The 20,737-nt window shown below is 41.8% G+C and overlaps 1 protein-coding gene across 6 annotated transcripts in view; it reads right to left on the reverse strand.

Annotated features, from left to right (window-relative positions):
- DDX31 (DEAD-box helicase 31) overlaps positions 1-20,737 on the reverse strand; it is an 87,514-nt gene that overhangs the window by 42,406 nt on the left and 24,371 nt on the right. For 5 of the 6 annotated variants that reach the window (XR_011972242.1, XM_072632800.1, XM_072632799.1 and 2 more), the window contains 9 exons: positions 20,093-20,134; positions 19,301-19,365; positions 18,410-18,529; positions 18,166-18,272; positions 16,754-16,989; positions 15,811-15,987; positions 12,255-12,314; positions 4,360-4,410; positions 1,859-1,998 (listed from right to left, as the gene is read on the reverse strand). Coding sequence is in view for 5 of the 6 variants with exons in the window: in XM_072632800.1 (XP_072488901.1) it covers positions 1,859-1,998; positions 4,360-4,410; positions 12,255-12,314; positions 15,811-15,987; positions 16,754-16,989; positions 18,166-18,272; positions 18,410-18,529; positions 19,301-19,365; positions 20,093-20,134 (998 nt within the window). In the remaining variant the exon portion in view is untranslated. The remainder of the gene's footprint in view (positions 1-1,858; positions 1,999-4,359; positions 4,411-12,254; positions 12,315-15,810; positions 15,988-16,753; positions 16,990-18,165; positions 18,273-18,409; positions 18,530-19,300; positions 19,366-20,092; positions 20,135-20,737) is intronic. The other variant, XM_072632801.1, reaches the window with a different exon arrangement.

The following is a 20,737-nucleotide window of genomic DNA, read 5'->3' on the forward strand; positions in this document are numbered from 1 at the left end:
ATACACTCACATTACCTCCCCCAAAAGGCTGTTTGTGTTCTGTGGGTAGAGATCATTTCTCTTTTATTTTCATATCCCCAGAGATGAACACAGGGCTTGCTACATAGCAATAGTTCTTAATATTGTTTGTTGATCAACTACTGATGAATAAGAAATTTAGTAGGGATAAATATAAATATTGGTGTTTAAAAAAGTGACTTCACAAGTATAAGATTGGGATAGCACAGCTAGAAAGACAATCACGTGAAAACAATTTCAGGTTTTAGTAGGCCGCAAACTCAACACGAGTCAATGGTACAATATGACTGCCAGGAAAGCTAAAGCAATTTTAGCCCATCTTAAGACAGGCATAGCTTTTGGGACTGGGTGGTAATAGTTTCACTGCCCCCTGCCTTAATTAGACTGCAGACGTAGCGCTCTGCTGAGCTCTGGGTGCTCTGTCTTAGGAAGGACATTGTTAAGCTGGAGGGTCTGCACAGCATGGAAAAGGGCTTTGAGATCCTGACATATGAGGACTAGTTGAAGTAGCGGGGGATAATCAACCTGGAGAAGACAGGGGGAACAGAATATGAGAGCTGTCTTAAGAATTTAAAGGTTTTGCTCCTGGAAGATGGATGAGAACTAGCAGTAGTATGGGTGGAAGTTGTGAGGAGGCAAGCTTCCACCTAAGGAAAAGCTTCCTCATAATGCATGCCATTCCAGAATGCAATGGGCTGCCTGGGAACGTAGTGGTCTCTCTTGCTGGAAATCTTTGTGCCAAAGCCAGATGACCGTTTACTGGCTATGTCGTGGAAAGGATTCTCATTCAGATGTGAGTTGGACAGTCTCTGATGAGGTCTCTCTTCACTCTGAGATTTCGTAATTTTATCATATTTTTCAAATTTTAGTGAAATGGAAGCGAAATAAAACACCATAAAGAAAGCGCTGCTTCACAACCTGTGTCTGCCACAGATGAACACTGGGTGGTAGAGCTACCTCCCTGCTCCTTGAGGACAGTGTATCTCACAGAAACGGTACTTCTCCCTCAGGTTCTAGCACAGTGCTCTGTGCACAGCTGGTCCTTAGTTAGTATTTGTTGAACACAAATTTGTCTTGAAAAGGTTGCTATCTGGTTCGAGTATACAGGAAAGCCCTACCAGGGTAGGACAAATGCCAAGAAAAGAAGTCCCCATTAGACCTCATGCAACGTTTTCCTTTGTGATTCTAAGGCACCTATATAAGGTCAGGTATTACAATTATCTGTGCAAATCCCCCTATTAGATGCTGAGCTCCATGAAGACAGGCACTGTGTCTACCTAAACCATGTATCTCCAGGACCTGGCACAAATTCTGCACACAATATCAGGCTTGATGAATGAATGAAGATAGGTACAAGATAAAACTTCCAAAATGAGAACCTTCATTACTTATTCCCTATGTATTACCCTAAATCGGCTCCCTAATCCCATTCTGTTTGGACATTGCTACTCAAATTTATAATACCATTGGTTCTTCTGTGGACTTTTTAGAAGAGAGAAATATGGAGTAGATGATGGGGCAAGCTGTAATGGGGACATGCATCTGATAGGGAGAAGAGTGACTTGTTTTACTAGCAAAAGAAACTAAATGCAGACCTGTCTCTTGAGGAAAACTAAGTGTAATAGATCATTCCATCACCTAGCCTTGTATTCAATAAAAACTGTCGTATACTGAAGATATTACAGGTTTTAGTTTTTGCCACTGGCTATTCTGAGACTCATTTAGGGATCACAAGGGTTAATGGTTCATCATCAGCCTTACAAGGCCCATCCACTGGAAAATGCGACAGAAAGTTAATTAGCTGAGATCAGCCGAAACCTCGTTCAGGTTTCTGACTCACTTGATTTTGTGAGAAGCCAACGAGTTGACATATTCTGCCTCCGAAGGAGCCAAAATGAGCAGACTGCTCCCATGGCAGCCAATCCGGGCGGTTCTCCCAATCCGGTGGATGTATTCTGCAGGTGAAGATGGAGCATTGTACTAAAAAGGGAAACAAAAATGAGGGAATTCACAGATCAAGGGATTGCCATTAATTGGAAGTGCAATACCCCTTACCTGCCTCCAGGTATCCCAAGAATTAAATCCTGGGGCTGTGGTTACTCTAAGACAATCACAAGAAGAAATCACTCAACCCTGAAACTTCTGGCCTCATTGGAAATAACAGGGCTCTGACATGCAAACACAGACACTGGCCAAGTTTCAGATAAACGAGACATCTTCTTGTCCTATTATCTTCCTTTTAATTTTATTTCTCCACAGGCCTCCCTCATCACTTTCCCATTCACATCTTTTCACTGAGATAGTCAACCAGGATGAAAATATAAGCACAAGGGTAAATTTCTCCAGTCAGGTCACATGACCTTGGCCTATTTCCTTAGTAAAGAGGCAGAAAAGGATACTGGGCCGTCCAGAAAAAGACTAATAATAGAGTACTCCAAAAGTACCCTCAATCCCATTAAGTCGATTAAAGAATGTAGTGTTCCATAGTGGACATACGGATTTTGTGTATTCCTCTGGAGGTATTAGTTCTCAGTGCCTAGATGCTGTTTTCCCAGGAAAGATTAGAATTGTGGCTGTATCCTTTCCAGGATGATGAGAAGCAGCTCTGAATATGGAGAGAGAAGACCCAAGTTTGAATTTGGGGGCCACCACTTCTAGCTGTAGAACCTTAGGTAAGATTCTTTCTGTAACCTCTTTCTGTACCTGTTTCCTCAGGAATAAAATGGGAATCATACTTATTTTACAAATGAACATCATAGGAATGTTTGTTGGGAAGGTGCCTGGTAAATCTTAAAGTACTTTATTTTGGTCCAGACTGGTGATTTCCCAAGTCTAGGGAACTAGGGAACTCCCAGTGTTAGGACTCCCTTGGCTAATGCCAACTCATCCGCTACTTTTTTTAAGCCTTCCATTGTTGGCTAAGAGGTTGTGACTTGCCCAGAGTCATGGAGTAAGCCTGCGTCAGAGGCAGACTTTGAACACTAGTTCTCCTGACCCTGACACCCTGTCCTAATCGATGCCCCTCATAAAGTGCCATATAAATGCAAGATACTCTGATTATTTTAATATTTGGATTAGTATCAGAACCCCAGTCTCTTTAGCAAAGAACAGGACAGAATACATCATACCAGACTTATATACCTAAATCAGGGATAGGGACTGGACCTCTGATTTGATTTCAATGACATAAGAACTCCCTGATGAGCAAAATCTCTCCATCAATGCAGGTTGGTACCTTCTCATCTTTTGGAGTTGTCTGGAGCACCAATGGCTAGCCCAGGGTCATGCAAGCCAGTGTAGGGGAAAGGGATGAGGTTGGGGGTATGGTTTGAATTGAGGCCTTCCTGACTCTGAAGCTAGCTCTCTCTCTCTGCTACACTGCACTACATCATTCCTGCCAATGAGCCTTTTCATTGTCCAAAATAATCAAGAGTTACTTCTACCTTTTTATGTCTTAAGTGAACCTTTCTTGACAAGAAACCAAATAGAATATCAAGTTGACCCTAATACATGGAAAGCCAGGCATCTAAAACTAATCAATTGTCACAGTGTAAGAAGCCTTGAATTGATCAATTTATTGCACGCGTTTGTCCTCTTGTACATAAAATTAGCTTTGTCCTCCATCTTCTGCACATCGTATAGCCCCCAGGACAAAAGAAATAATCAATTTCATCTTAAAGCGATCATCTGGGAAGTCAGTGTTCTTTCCAATGACAGTCATGTAATGCTATTAAATGTGAATAAACCACGAATAACATAAACAAGGCACATTTCTCATGGCTCTCACATAGAAAGAGCTTAAAAATACCATTCTACAGTCTAACGAAAAGGAAAAAACAAAACAAAAGCCACCACACTCTAGTGCTAACACCTGTACCCTCTGGCAAAGCTTCTAGTAGCTAGAGGTACGTGTAAGATGCTGTCAGGAACTTAATTGCTCCCTGCAGGTCAATGTACACGGACACAGCTCTCAGGATAGCTGAGCTATCTCCTTCTGGACACAATGAGGCCTCCCGGGGGCCTGGGTAATTCACGTTGCTTTCAGATTGCAGGGACCATATCTTTGTTGAAACTTTAGTCTCTGACACACATTAGCCTGGAAGCTGGAGAGCCTGCCACCTCCCTTACCTGATTGTGTATTCTGTCTGTTTTGTGGCAGCCAAAAGGTGGGCTCAGTAAAGGAAAGATGTCAAGAGAACTGTGTTGATAAGTCTGGTTACTGACTGGTTACCCAGGCAACACCCAAGAGGGTAATAGTAATTATTCTACTTAGGACTGAAGGATCTATACGTGATTATACAGTATTGCCTCATGCCCACACCATAAGAACTGAAAAATTACCTGAACAATCCATGTGACCTGAGGGAGATCTAAGCCCCGAGCTGCAACGTCCTTTAAAATAGAAGAGAACATGGTGAAAGAAAAGACAGCTATAGGAAACAGTGGTAGGCCAGCCAGGAACTACTTGCCTGAAGGAGCAAAGAGAGAAGGTGGAGAATGCAGTTTCCAATCTTCTACCCAAGAGGAAACTGCCAATTAATTATCAGATACGTCATATTATAATAACTCGTGTGTATAAACAGCACTTTGTATTTTGCAAAGAGCTCTCCCATTTATTTTTTCATTCAGTCCTCACAACAAACTGGTGAGGTAGGTAGGGTGGGGATACGATGCCCATGACATGCCCACTAACCATGCCCAACCCATTGCTTTGATGGGATTTAATTTTTTCTCCAGAATGCCACCCTCTTCATTTGAGTTTGGTTTTTTTTGAGGTTACAGGCTTATTTTTACCTCTGGTTTGAGGGTAGAGTTGCAGGGGTGTTTGGAGAATCCACAGTTGATTAGCCTCTGGCCCCAGAGGGCAGATGAACAGCAAGCAATGTACTGCCACATCTGACAGCTTAATTAAAATACATGCTAAACCTGTTAATCACCTGAAATGTTTCATTGGAGAATCCCCCAAACTTTGAAGAGAAAAGCAAGGATGTCTGTACTTTTCCATCTCTAGCCAGGTTGTTAAGAAAATTGGGATACAGGGTGGTGCAATTCCATGACAATACTCACTTTCTAGTAGGTACTTCTAGGTTCAGACAATCACTTACAAACTCTAAGTATCGAGAGCTGAGTAGACTACCAAGTCCACTTACTCCAAAGGGTAATGGGAGAGAATTCAGGGAAGCAGACTCCCAGTCACTTTCTTGAATTCACATAGAATTGCCACTGACAGGGCATCAGAACCTGACCAGCTCCTGCCAGAACATACGACAGGATGCCGATTTTTTTTAAGTTGGTGGCAAAGCTGCATTTATTAAGTAAGCAGAAACTTAATATACTAAAAGTGTGTCAACCACCCACTGAAGTGTTTTCATAAAACTCCCACACATGCTAAAGAGCTGAAGGCTGATGTTACTGAGCTGACGGCCTTTTGAGAGCACAATTTAGAGCTTGGCACTATCTGAAGAAGAACAGGAATTGCTTTCTATACCAACCATGGTTGATGTCTTTAAGAAACTGACGGGCTCTTAAATCTGCTAAGCTCTTGTTAAGAAATGATTTATTTTATTTAACTGCTCTTCGACGGGAGATGCATGTAGACAATGGGCTGCCTGTTCCTTTCAGACAAGCTTTGTAAAAAATTTAATGCTTGTCATTTTAGTAAATTCACTGAGAAACAGATAAAACTCTAAAATAGCACCTGATGTTCGTGAAACTCACTCAAAATACAAACAAAGTGAAATGATAAATTATGAAGGATTCCAGTAGTCTCTTGGAACTGTAATTCAAAGTTCTAAATCCCAATCACAGTCGTACTCGTGGGCAATTGGACCAGACTCACCCTACTAATGCTTCTACTGCTATATCTTACGTCAATGGAAAATAACTATTTTGAGGTATATCAAGCATTTGTGTTTCCTCCAGGCCCTAACTAAACCGTTTTTCCTTACTTCATAGAATCTAGAGCAGGGGAGGAGAACCTTTGGCCTTGAGGCTACATGTGGATTCAGTCAAAGGGACGCACTTGAAGACCTAGAGGGCCACAAAGCCATGAAGTTGGAGGTTCCCCACCCTTGATCTAATATATGGTATGAAACAATAAAAGAGAACCAGGAAACATGGAGTCTGTGCAAGTCAGTTTACCCCTTTGAGTCTGTTTACTCGAATCTGTTAAAAAAAAAAAAAGTGGGGGAGAAGCCCTGCTTTGCCTGCTTACAAAGCTCGTGTATGCAAAGACCTTTGGAAACTATAAAACACTATGCAAATGTAAAATATCATTATAATGGTGGCGGTTATATTTCAAGAGAAGCCAAATATGGTATGCCAGCAACAAAGCACTACCTCAAACCATCCCCAAATATATTCTCACCAACAATACCTAACACTCATGAAGGACCCACACATACCCTCCTGCATTTGGCTGCCATACATAGAGCTGGAGTGGCCATATTTGCCTTTCCAGAGCCTAGGTTGTGGGCTGCAACCAGTTTAATGGGCAGTCACGATGCCTATTAAATGCCTGAATGGATACAACCCTGTGACTCAGCAAAGGTGTTTAGTGCCTTGCTTGTCCCTTAGAACTCCGAATCCTCTCCTCCAGTTCCACTCATGCGATTTAATTAGGGCAAAAGAATAGCTCAAGTCAGTTCTGAAAGACACTCAATGGTGAGGTCTTGAAGGCCCTAGCTTGACAATTGGCTGCCTCTATGAGACCTAGGAGTACAGATGGAAGGCAGCTTGCTCAGGTGCCAACCTGTCAGTTGGATTAAAATGACTCATTTATTTACCCAAGAACCTCACAAAGTGCTTTAACTAACAGGGAGAGGGGGCCTGCCGGCTCTCCGAGTGAGGGACGGAGAGAACTCGCCTCCGACGCCTTCCCGGCCTGCCAAAAGTCATTATTGCCGAGTGTGGAAAGCCATCAGCAGGGTACAGGCCCCCGTTGTCCGGGTGACAGATTGGGCTGCGTAATCAGAGGAGGAAGGAGAGAGTGCAGAAACTGTCAGAGGCGAGAGCTCTTGGCTGGAGCCGCCAAAAAACTGGCAACATGAGTTAGCGTGACTGAGTAAACAACAAACAATCTCCAAGTGATCTTTCCATTAAAAAAAAAAAATAACCCAGAAAAGATTAATTTTATTTAAAAGACACATCCTAAGAAGGGTGGGGTAAAACTTAAAGCAGTCTGGGGAAGGGAATTTTTCCATTCTTCAGCATTCCCCTTCACCCTGTTTGATCACCTCCTTTGTCTTCCTGACTATTTGGCACCATGCAAATATACCAGTAGGAGAGGAAATAAGAACCAGGCAGACACAAGAAGGTGCATGAGGCAAAAGAAATCATAAAGCTAGGGAAAAACAGGGCAGATTAGCAGATTATCTGACTGTCCTTCGCAAAAGAATCATGTGCTCTGGGCACCAAGGAAAATTGATTCATAACCAATCAGCTAGAATGAGGTTGTGCTAGGATTGCTGCTCTCTGCTCCTTGGGGAAAGGTTACTGTACTTCATGTGTATCAAGGACAATCAGAGAAAGTCACACATGCCAGCAGGCAGAGCAAACTTGGGGCCTTAAGGACACTGAGAGAGTTTGGAAATATCTCTGGATTGCTCTTTCAAGGTCTTGTTTCTCTTTCATCTCTCCATTTCATAAACCTGAAAGTTATATATTTTTTTAAAAAAGTTTTCCCATTTCACTCTTCTTTCCTGTAAGGAAACAGAAGGTGGTACTACTTATGCCAATTTCCTATATTTTATCTTTTGGGCTCTTCAATTTCATCATGGAGAGTGGAAGGAACATGAAAATACTGCTTTTTTCTGCCAAGTCCCATGTACACATTGAACTTGGAACTTCTGCTAGTGTCAGCTTGCTCAGGGCAAAAACTTACCTTGTCAAATGCCTGTAGAAAGTCTTGTTACTGACTGGTGGCTCCTTCCCCCACAACTCTCTCATCTGCCCTTTCACCTTTTTCTCATTACTTATGTGCATACACATTTCACCCTATTAGATCACAAGCTCTTTGAAGGCAAGGTTAGCAGAGTTTTTCAGCATCTAGCACAGTGCCTTAGTACACATGTTGTTGTTATCCAGTCACATCCACGGGGTTTTCTTGACAAAGTCACTGGAGCTGTCTGTCACATCCTTTTCCAGTGTGTTCCTGTTTTACAGATGTGGAACTGAGGCAAAAAGGGGTTAAGTGACTTGCCCAGGGTCACGCCACTAGCAAGTGCCTGAGGCTGGATTTGAACTCAGATCTTCCTGACTCCAGACCTGATGCTCTATCCACTGCACCACCACCTAGCTGCCCCCACTACACATAAATGTATGTTAGATTTAACTGAATTAATATCAACCTCAAGTATTAAGTATAGACTGTGGGCAAAGGGCAATAACAGACGCTGAAACAATTGTGTGGAATGTGGAGAAGCGTCCCTGATTTCACAGAGCTTAAGTGAGACAAAACACTAAGACACTCAAGTGAGTTTATGAATGCCTTGGGAGAAGACAGCCCTCTGCTCTTCTTCTTTGTACCCTAGCATCTTATGTAACGTCTTGGACATAGCACATAGGATACTGCATGAGCCAGAATGGATTACTGCGGCATTCAAACAATAATGAAGAACCTTTCAGTAAGAATCATACGCGCGCGCGCGCGCACACACACACACACATTTTCTGACAGGAAGGAGATGCTATTGTAACCTTTGGTGGTTATATAATTTCCAAATCCTTGAAGATTCACCCACTCTTCAGGTCTCATTATATGCCTCTTGGGGTGATAAAACAAAATGCCAAGAGGCACAATATAGGGGGTAGTGTGGGGAGGGGGAGGAGGACAAAGAACAATTAACAACAAGCTTCCTCTTTATCAAAAGAAGCCAATTCTCCATCTGCCTTGTCCTGACGTGGCTCTCGTTCCTCATTAACACTAAGGAGGCTCCTGGAGAGCATTCAGATAGCCTGGCAAGCAACAGGCTGCTTAAAAGGAAGCAGGGTGACAGTCCCTCCTCCTAACCCTGGCATGATCTATGACAGTGTGGCGAGTGTGCCCTACAGCTCCCGGGTGCCAGAAGCTTCAGGTCAAAACAAACAAATATGTTAGGTGAGGTAGCAGGGACATTGAATAAAAGCTCAATCTTTTATCGCTACAGAACTCGGGTTTAAACTCTGGCTTAGGAACAGGGAGAAATGGAGCTCCTCAACTATTTTGCCAGGACAAGGTATCCACCAGTAGGCTGCATTTCAGAGTAAAGGGTAAAAGTGGCAGGGTCATGAAACCAGAAATAAATGCATCACACTGTAACCACAGCATATTAACATAGCCATGAAAATTAGCACAAGCCTGTGGGCTTTAGGGGAATTAGACAGACAGTAAATCAGGATGTTTTAAATGTAGTGCCAGAACTCTGCCACTGAAGTCGTATTGCGGTACCTCATCATAAGACATAGAGGTGACTCTGGGCCCTCAAAGGCCAATCAGGCCTGACAGTTTCTACCCAGCTGGAAAGGTTTTGGGTATGGGGTCCTGGAACAGACTTTATGTCTGTTGTCCAAGAACCAGCCTAGCTTAAGGTACAAGAGGTTCATGAACAGGTTGGCTACAGATGAATTTTTCAGCCACAGGGACTTTTAAAGCCCATAGGATATTACAGAGGGATTTTGATTTGCACCTATGAAATGATTACAAAATCTCATCTCCTTGAAGTATTACTGACATACAAGAAATACCAGGGCTGCAGGCCATACTTGGTTAAACCAATGATGATCTCTGTCTTTGGTTACAGTTGATGCTATGCCCCAGGTAAGAGTGAGAAGGTCAGGGTGAAATCTGATGGCTTAGGACAAAGTCTGTGGCACTGGCAGCAGTTTTGAACCCTTTGACAAAACTGATTAGCAAGCACCAAGGACTGCTTATAACCAGGGGAGCCCAGAGAAGTCATCATATGCTCTTGACCCCAGCTGAGAATTTCATTTCAAAAGCAATGATCTTTCCTTCCATGTGGAGTTACTAAAATAACTACCTGAACCTTGGCTACTTGTAGCATTCTTGGAGGTTCACTGCTCACTCGGACCCACAAAGCACGCTGGCATTTGCATACTTTTAAAAAAAAAGACAATTTCTAAGAAATGATTTTGCAATTTACTCACCCTCCAGCACTGTTAAAGGCAGAGCTGGGATATTCTAGTGTTAGTCTGACCTACTTGCTGCCTTCCAAACTTCAAAACAAGGTAACCAGCTGCTTTTTGGTTTTGATACAGACAGCACACATCACTGCCCACTTCCTGAGATACTTTAACGTATATGTGCAGCAAATGCCCCAGAGCAGCAAATACATCAATTTTAGCATCTTGGTGTAGTGGAAAAAGTGCCCAATTTGGAATTAGGAGATTTCGTTTCAAGTTTTAGTTCTGACACTAATTATGTAACAATAGGGAACTCAGCTCTGAGCCTCAGTTTCCTCACCTGTAAAATGAAAATAACTCTTGTGATACCTATCTCATAGGGTTATTATGAAGAAAATACTTTGGAAATATGGGCTATTTACTTTTTGCCTTCAGAAAACAGATTTTGGCATTTGTCCTCAAGATTGAATTTCTTGAAATGTCAAAACCTTTTCGGTCAAGACCTTAAATTATTTGGAACTGTCTTTATTTCTCCAGATCTAGAGTTCTTAGCTTGGGGTCCATGGATAGATTTTAGGTGATCTGTGAAACTGGATGGGAAATATTATACTTATTTTCACTAGTTTCTAATTAAAATTTTGCATTTCTTTCAACTATGAATTTTAAAAGATTAAAGAAAAGAACACCACTCCATTATCCTGAGAAAAGGCTCAAAGGCTTGACCAGGTGGCTATAAGGGTCCAAGTCATAAAAAAGACCTGCTACAGATTTAGGCACTTAAGGAGAATTTTTTAAAAAATATGAACATTGATCATTTTGACTTGAAGGACTCCCTACCTTTGCAAAACTAGACATGAACCTATTTGAGAGGCTATGTGGTGTAGTGGACAGAGCACTGGACTTGGAGTCAGGAGTCCCTGGACTTGATACTTGACTCAGACACTTACTAGCCATGCGATCGTGGGCAAGTCACTTATCCTCTCAGGCTCAGTTTCATCACATGTAAAATGAGGGGGTTGAATTGTATGACCTTCCAACTCTAAACCTATGATCTATGATCTGTGGCGGCAACATGCCAGGTTAGCAGAGACACAGCGACTCTGACTGGCATCTGGTTACAGTTCCTCTGATTATAAGTGTCAACTCTGCTTACTGTGATAAATAGAATTAGTGGGTCATTAGGCAGGTCTTTTATTTAGCAATACATGTTATATGTACACCCAAAGAAAACAAAAGTTCATTACAAACTTTGAGCAAGATAATTGAGAAGGAAGGCAATTCTAATTCAATTTAAGAGAACAATCAATTCCCTAAAAATGTAATTAACTGTATTGATCACAGCCTAAAGTTATCCAGTGTGATAGGTTTCTCCATGTTCCTACCCACAATTTGTTGACTAGATTCACTATATACCATGCAATGCAACTGAATTTCATTACTGTGCATACAGAGACTCCTCAAATAACCAATTGGGGATTAAAGTTGTATTCTCCAAGATGGTACAACCAGAGAAGTCTATTTTGGTCTTAGGAGAGTACAAGTACATCTCTGGAGAGTATGAAGCATGGAAGATGTGGGTTCTTCAGTCTTAGACTAGCACAAGGGAGACGCACATTAAACAGGTCAGACATTACACTGGAAGGAGTAGTCATCTAAAATTGCCAAGATTGAGGCTGAATGAACTGGCCCTGAAAATTGCAGGGCAAATGATAGTTTTATAAAATGGCAAATCAAATCTGCTCAACTGCATCTACTTTCCTTTAAGGAAAGATGTGCAGAAGCAAGCAGAGTAATTTCAGACCTGGAAAGAGTTTCTCAGCTCTAATTACTCCCGATAGCTATAATTTACAAGTTTTCGGTGGGTAGAAATCGCCAAGATTCACACATTTTCAGACCAACAGCTGCCACTATTAGAGAGCAAATAGCCCAGCCTTCTACACCGTTGTAACGGGCTACGTGTAGGTATTGGCAGCCCACAAATCAGCATTATAGGAAAGCCAGCAACCCAAGGGGGCCGGTAGTATCCCCTCTGATGAAAGTACAAAATGTCAAGACTCCCCTATTCCCAAAATCCAACCTTTTCTTGTCTTCCCTGGGCACTAGCAAAAAATACATACCGTACAAAGCAAGATGCCTGATTTGGACTGTGAGAACTCCTGAAAAACTGCTGTTCTTTCCTACAAAACAAAGAATCACAGGCTCTTATTTTCAGCTGTGCAAATTTTTCTCATTTTCCCAACTTTCTAGTTCTATGTCCATTTTAAGGCACCGAGGGGCTTTGCCATGAGAAAGAGGAAAGAACTTCCAAAATCTGACAGAAAGCTATTAAGATTTCATCAGAGAGGAAGAAGATAACAACCAAAGAATTAGGGAGTAAGTTATTAGTGGAAAAAGGAAAACATTCACTTAAGAACCTGTCTCCATAAATCAGGAGAGAACACAAGCTTCTCAAGCCTTGGAAGGAATATTATTCTTTTACTATCACCTCCACCCACTCCCCCAAAGAAGATGCTCATTAGCATGATTTTAACAGCAACCCATTCTTATAAACATACTTGAGAACACAGGCCAAAACCAAGAGTAAATGCCCTTATGTGCAGGTCTTGTCCCAGCTCTGTCAACGACTTAGCTGGATGACTCCAGGCAAGTCCTTCTACCTCACCTACAACACAAGGGGGTTGGATTAGATGCTTTCTAAGATCTCTTCCACCTCTAAGTATATGAGTCCATGAGCATAATTAGCAGCTCAGATATTACTCTTACTAAGTTTAAACACAAGTGTTCTAATGTAGTTGTTTCTAACTTGCAGTTGGAGATCAGCAGGGTCCAACTTATCTAAGACATTTGAAAAATCCACATGTGCACTAAGCACTGTCATTCTGATCTATTTAATTCTGTCCTATATTTTTTATCATAATTATCATTGTGAGGAATTCCCAATTATTTTTTTACATGAAAAAAGGGTCTATTTTTTAAAAAGGGTCCAGATTAAAAAAGGAAAAAAATTGGGAACTTCTTGATCAGAGAAATGGAGAACATTTTCCCTCTTTTATTCATTTCCCTGAAGGATGAGTTTCACTGGTGCTCAAGGACAGGCTTCTGAGCAATAAGGGCCATGTCCATCTGCCACAGGGGAGAGGCCTAAGTAAAAGGCAGCATCTCTTCTAAGCTCCCAGGAATGCCATGGTCCCTAGAGTACGACATTTCTCCAACACCTGAGAGGGAGCAAGATGGACGGAATCAGGAACTGCTAAGCCTTTTGATTCAGGCCTTATCTCCATGGACCTCCTGTGTGCCAGGGTCGCCTTGAACCCTAATGAAGCTCAAACCTGGACTAGGAACGTGCCTCCTTCCCGCTACCATGATCCCTGATACACGCTGCATAAAAGCTATGGATTCAGAAACTAGACAGGAAGGAAAATGGCTTATTTTATTGCCCAGGCAAAGAGATTCTTAGAGCAAGAAAGAGCTGTGGAGAGCACCCAGCCCAACTTTCTCATTTTATAAATGGGAAAGCAGAGGCCCCCACAAGTAAAGCAACTTGGTCAAGGTCCCAATGGGAGTTGTGAGAGATCTGGAACTAAAACCTGAGTATTCTGATTTACAGTTTAGCTTTACCAAAACTGAAATCATATACAGCAAAAAAAAAAAAAAAAAAAAAAAAAAAGTGGAGCACAGTCCTATCAGTCACAGAGTCAACAAGCATTTGTTAAGGTTACTATGTGCCGAACACTGTGCCAAGCACTGGGGATATGAAGAGAGGCAAAAACAAGTTTAGGTGGACCTGGGTTCTGCCTGGAACTATGATACTGAGTCCTAAAAGAGCTCCTAAGCATGGGTGCTAGGTCATCTAGAATGAATATAAAGTGCTCACTTGTGGGGGGGGGGGGGGGGCAGTGGGGGTGGTAGGGAGAAGCTGCTAAACCCTGAGATCGTCTATCCTCCCGACTATGAAAAGCCTCCCTACAACCTAATTATTTTTCCTATTGTCCACTGTTTATAGTAAAATAAGAATCAAAAGGAGAAACTTACAGAAAGTGCAAAGGAAAGGGCAACAGACTAGATTCTGTTAGCAGTTTTGCCTCAAGCAAAGATTTATTCTCTCAATAGCTCCATCTGATAAATGGAAACAACACCACCCAACTTGGACCTATTTCCCAGAGACACTGAGAAGACTGATCCTTTGTTTAAAGTACTATTTAAATGTGAGGTATCAATATTATTGCCTTTACTTCTATGCAAGGAGTTCCTGAAATGAAATTAAGGCTGGCTGCTTTCTAAAGATGGGTCGGAAATATGAGGCTACAGAGTTCCGTGGTTCTATTCTGCTCTCTACCTTCTGTGAACAGAGCTCATAGTTCATACACACGTCCACCAATAAACAGAGATCCAGCCTCCAGAAGGTTGTTCAGCAAAGCTTCAGGTCTCTCATAACAAGAGACCATGATTTGTTAGAGGGACAGAGCAAATTGAGCAAAAGTTTGTCCTGTTTAATCTGCTAAGATCAGTGAGGGCTAGATAATCAGAAAACCCTACATTGTTTCTCCTGCTGAGGAATTAGGAAAAGCATTAAGGTATGATGTTATGATATGATTAGAAAGACTGGGAGTCAGGATACAGAGATTCTAGTTGTCCTAGCTCTGCTGCTTACTCATTCTGTGACCTTAGAGGGAGTCAGTTCCCCTCTCTGGGGTCTCAGTTTCCCCATCTGTAAAATGAGGCAGTTATATCCAGTTTTTAAGGTTCCTTCCAGCTTTGACATTCTGTTTCAATCAAAACACAGCGCTTGTCTAAAGCATCCTACTAGGTTGCTGGTTTTATTTCACCATCTCATTAAAAGCTCCCATCCAGTCTAGTTATTTCTTCTCTAAGATAACATATCCTAGGTCCACTTTCTGCCGGTCCATTGTTCTACACTTCCAGTGTGCTTGCCTAATTCTTTGCTTTCCAAACTGGCTCAGCTTCCCTAAATGTGTGACCTAGTTAGAGTACAAGGTTGAATGAGAGGGCTGTCCAAGTGCCTAAAAAAGCAAAACTTAACACACTTGATCCCAGACAAGATATGAAAGTCTGTGCCAAGGACGGAGATGGGACCCAAAGCCCCTCTGCTGCACTGTACCTGCTCCCAAAAAGATTTTTTAAAAAGAGAGAGCGCTGTATCTTGTTGACAATGACAGCAGTCATGCTCAGCAGTACCATATGGGATCCACAATTTAGCTCCATTAATGCTCTTAATTTGAAGACATCAAGCACTAATTACACACTGGGTACTAAAAAGGCAAAACCCTTCCCTGGTGCCAGCTACTTAGTGGTGCTCTGTTGCCTTAACAGCTGGTTGAGGTAGACTCAGGCCAAACTTAGGTCCTGCTAGATCTCTTAGGTAGAGGAGAGGCCAGCAACAAGGGGCAACCAAGCGCAGCTCTTGATGCCGACAAGGGAACCATAGTTCTCCCCTGCCCAGGTCAATAAATCAGTCCAATCTATTTACCATCTCTGATGGAAGGCTCATTTTAGGTAAAACAATAGCTCTTCACCAAGCCCAGGAGAGAATTCAGAGGGGATGTAACCCAACGCTGAACCTGGAGGACAGTTTAGATGGAACTTGGGCTGGCCTTTCCCTGGCTTCTAATCTCAGGGATATTCTGTCCCATGGTGAGAGGTGGCAGGGCTTACCTCCTGTTCCATGTTGCCATGCAGACGCAGGAATTTTAATCGGGAGGAGGCAGATGGTGACTGCCCTGATGCTGGGGCCATGGAGCCGCCCAGCAGGGTCTGGAGGAAGAGGTGGTAGTAGAACTCAACCAGCTCACAGCTCGAGAAAAAGACAATCAGCTTCTGCTTTTTTTCAAACTGTTTTAATACAGGGAAAACAAAACAAAACAAAAAGATACAAGAGATTTCACAATCAGGCTAACACACGAAATGAATCAGTTGCTAGGATGACTGACCATGCTGACATAGATCTGCAAACCTGGGTAAAGGAATCAAGTCCTCAAAAGGATAACATTCACTCTGTTCCTAAGAAGGATGCAAGAGAGATAATTAGAGGGCTTGATCCTAGCACAGGATTGGTTGGTTTGTTTACATCTGTGAAAAGCAGGTGTTCTTTTAGCAAGGCTGTAGGTTGGGCCTGCTTGTCTCAGAGACGCAGCAAGGCCTAGGAGAGACTCTTCATGTCTGCAGTAACTCTAAAGGCTTCATTCTTGAGTTCCTTCATCTATAACTCTCCTATTTCAAGGAACCCTTAGGGAAGAGGCATTATATAAATAAAGTAAATAAATGCTATAAAATGCCACAATCCTTTAAAAAAAAAAGCCCTAGCCTCACCTCCCCTTATCTGGAATGATCCCCCAGATATTCCTACTATTATGTCATCAATATGAGTTCCTGGAAAAGTACTTTTTTGATGATGTTTTGCTTTACACGTAATGACTGCCAGTGCCCTCCTGTACATGCCTAAATGTGATGCAAGAACTGGTCCCGTGACCCGCAGCCTAATAAAACAGACAAGTTTAACAGCTGGAGGGCTTTTGAGCAGTCTGACCCTTGTAGAAGTCTAGCTCATTCTTCCGAGAACCAGGCTAAAAGGCAGACCATGTCCAGTCCTCAGGCTCACCTCACATTTTCCAAGAATGAAGGCTGCTAGTATGACGAGCTTCAGTTTGCTGGGAACCAGTGTCACATGCTGTTGGAGTTTCTCAGGCACGGCAAAGCTGTCCGACTCTGCGCTGGTTTGTAGGTGACTGGCTTCATTGACTGCTTTGCATCCTTTGATGCGCTGCTCACAGGCTTCATCTGATACAGAAATACTAACTGGATTGTGCAAACTAATATCTGCCAACCTCGTTACACCTTTCAGCAAAGGGAAAAGAAGAAACTGGTGATAAATCAAGTAAGATAACACACACATCACTTTGCAAACCTTAAAATGCTAGCTATTCTTCTTATTAAATATCCAGTGTGAAATGGGTCACTCACACGCACAACATCTCATTGGGATATTGGAACTTTTTAGTTGGGCCTCTCTCCAATGGTGGTTTTTATAATCTAGTGTTAATCCACTCATACCTGTACTGTCAACCTATAGGGGTAGAGTCATGTTTTTTTTTCCTCCAGTGTCTCATGTATAAAGGGATACAAGTACATAGAAGAAAGCACTGAAAAGACAGAAAGGTGATGTGGTCTTGTGGTCAGGCAAAGAGTCAGGAAAGCTGGGTTCTAGTCCCTGTTTGATCAGTAACTGACTAGATGACCCTGATCAACATGTCATTTAATATTTCTGTGCCTTTAGTTTCTTTACCTCTAAAATGTGTTAATAATTTCTATCTTCTATATCTCACGGTGACAGTGAAAAGCTCAGCGGAAATGAACTTGCTTTGAAGATGCTAAGGGAAGTCCAAAGTACAAAGGCTACATTAAACATGCACTTAGAACGACGAGGATAAGGGCTGATGTTCTTATAAGTGAGTAAGCCTGTTTTCCATGGGCTGCTCACAGAACCCATCCTGAATTCACAGAGGTCAGAGGACTGAGAGTTGAAAGAGACCTTATACATCATGTGGCCCAACACTCTCATTTTACTGATGAGGGAACTGACACTCAGTGAGGGGAGGTAACTTGCTCTTGAGGGGACCTTGAGGGGAGGTCACACAAATCAGAGTCTGAATCAGGTCACAGATCCCCAAACCAGGGCTCTGTTCTCTGTAACCTCTCTTGCTGGACTGAATTCTTTAGGTTTTGCCAGTCTTTTTTTTTTTTAAAGCCACAGTAATCTCTCCATTAACTCATTGAAACCTTCTGCAGAATAAAGAAAAACATTTAAGCAAAGCCAACTGATAGAGCCATTGTGTCACTGTCTAACGCATTCTATCTCCACAGGCCTCACCTTTCTACCATGGAATTCCTTCTTAGGGGCTAGCTATATTTAGCAATCCCAAACGGGTAAGTGGACATGGCACATTCATTTCGACTAATAATTCAGGTTATCTACATTAAAAATGAAGACATCACAAACACCATTCAACTCACCCTCAGTAAGAGTGGCTGACAACAGGACATTCTGACGTCTCTCACACTCTGAATTGATGGCGTTGAGAATCACTGTGATGTCCTTCTCAAAACCCAAGTCGAGGATCCTGACATTGCAAGAGAGAAGGAATTTACTTATATCAGGGGAAATGGGTCAGGTTGTGGGTTACGTAGGTTAAAACAGAAAACACAAGAGACAAACACTTCCCTATGAAGATTGTGGGTTTAGCAGAAGGAAGCTCACCTGTCTGCCTCATCAATGATCAACCACTGTATTCGACTGAAGTGAATGTTTTTGGTGGATTTAATGTGATCTACCAGACGTCCAGGAGTTGAGATTAAGATGTTTATTCCTTTGCGCAGCCTGTTCAAAACAAAACGTACATAAACATATGTAATAAACCAAACGTGTCTGAATCGGTAGGAATCTCAAGGAAAAAGCTTAAAAGGCTACAAGTGAGTTCTTTTTAGTAATATTAATTTCATATACTATAAAATCATGAAAAGCCCTTCAGTCTAACAGATGAAATAAAAATAGACAGTTAACAAGATGCACTTGAATTAAAAGTCTTTTGTAACCTCTCTCTCCTGCTGAACACAATTTTACAAAACAGAATAATATTAGATGTTTGAGTTTCAGGTTAAAGAGTGCAGGCATATTTTAACAATGTAACCCATCACCAACTTAAAAAAAGATTAAAAAACAAATAAGCAGATGATTTGGGTTTTTCTTCTAAGGACAATTTTCCATCCAGTTTTACTGCAGATAAGGCAATATATAGTTTTAAGAACCAGTGTAGGTGTATTTAAAAAAAACAACAAACCTTAACTAGTAGTACTAGTACTAGTACTACTACTGCTGCTGCTGCTGCTGCTGCTGCTGCTGCTACTACTACTATCACCACCCTCCTTAGACAACTTGAAGTCAGAAAGGTCATCAATATTTTAAAAACAGACCTAACTGTCTCGATGTGACTGTTCCCTGCCAACCTGATAGCTTCTTCTGTATTAGAACTAGGGAACACAGAGCTTGAGAGAAGTTGGTTTAAAGGACCCATGGGTAAGAGTGATTCTAAAAGGAATGGAGGAGAGAAGTGGGACCCCAAAATAGAATTTGTAAACAGTCTGCTCTTACCTGGCCTTCTCTGATTTTCTCTTTTCTCCCCCCATTAGTACTCCTGGCACAATCCAGGTGAATGGCTGCAGTAAAGTGAACAGTTCAAGATCAATACCAAGAGTACAGGGACTAATTTAAATTTTTTTTTTCCTTTAAACAAATCAAGGGAAAGAATTCCGGGTTATCACTATGCTGCAGGAGGCCTAATAAGGGAGATACAACTCATAGGCATTACAGTGGCCCAAGCTGACAGGATAGGCTTCCTACATTGCATAAGAAGATAGAAATGTATTCATTTTTCATTGCTTCAAATGGTTGCTGCTCTTCTCACAGCATAAATGGAAAACACATTCCACAAGTCTACTGCTTTCTGTTGCTTCCCAATACCTAAGCGACAGGGGAAATGAAAGCTTAAGTAAAATCCTTTGTCTAGCCTGGAGTTGACAGACACTGAGACTTTGTATTTCTCCTTGGTCTCATAAATGCACCACTTACAGCTTTTAAAGTTGCTTCTGGAGTTCAGTGTGCACACTAAGCCATGGTGAACACATATAAGAACATATAAGCAGGGAAGGGTACCAATGACCAACTAGGCAAGAACTCAGAATCTAGCAGTGGCCACCATCCCTTGCATACAACAGGGCACAATCTTTCCAGTTCCAAAATAGAGTCAGATAGATCTGCAGTGGAATATTATGGAAGGTCAAGGAATGGAGGAAATAAAAGTCTTTCCTGGGCCTTTAAGGTATGGCTATTTCTTTACTTTGAAAAAAAATGGAATGATACAACCCAGTTCAGGGCTTTCCTTACCTTAAGCAGTTTCTGGATGGTATCAAAGCTCTGCAGAGCCAGCTACAAATATTGAAAAGGTTCATATGGTGAGACAGGTATTTTTTAAAAAAGACAGACAAAATGATTAGTATTTCAACTTTGACCCAATTGAAAGTTTATAATAAGTAATTTAAGAAAAAAGATAAACACTATCTACATTAACTGTCTCTTTATATACTAGTTCCAAAACCCACTGAGAGTATAGGGGAAGACAGAAGGTAAACATCACCACATCTATTTCTTGGACTTATACAAAAATAGTGTTTTGTGCTCCCTCTGCTGGCTCAAATTCCCAGAGCACCACACATGCATTTAGACATCTTTGGTGCACAAAGACAGGAAATGAAACAAAGTCAACCTTGATTTGACTCCCTTTGAAAAAGAGACAGGCTAGGGGAAACTGGAGTGGTGATGCAACAGGGTAACACTGAGAAACTTTGCTCCAAAGGTGGAATAACTGACTGTCTTCTAAGTGTGCTACTAAGGTAATTTTAACATTTTAAGGCAGAGAGAGGGAATATTCATTTCCCAAATCTGCAAGAAAGCACAGGGAGCCACCGAAAGTAGAAATGAGATTAATTATCATCCCTTAACAACCACCAAAAAGGTCTTGACAGTATCACT

Source organism: Notamacropus eugenii, chromosome 1, assembly GCF_028372415.1.
Source record: "Notamacropus eugenii isolate mMacEug1 chromosome 1, mMacEug1.pri_v2, whole genome shotgun sequence".
Classification (NCBI taxonomy): Eukaryota; Metazoa; Chordata; class Mammalia; order Diprotodontia; family Macropodidae; genus Notamacropus; species Notamacropus eugenii.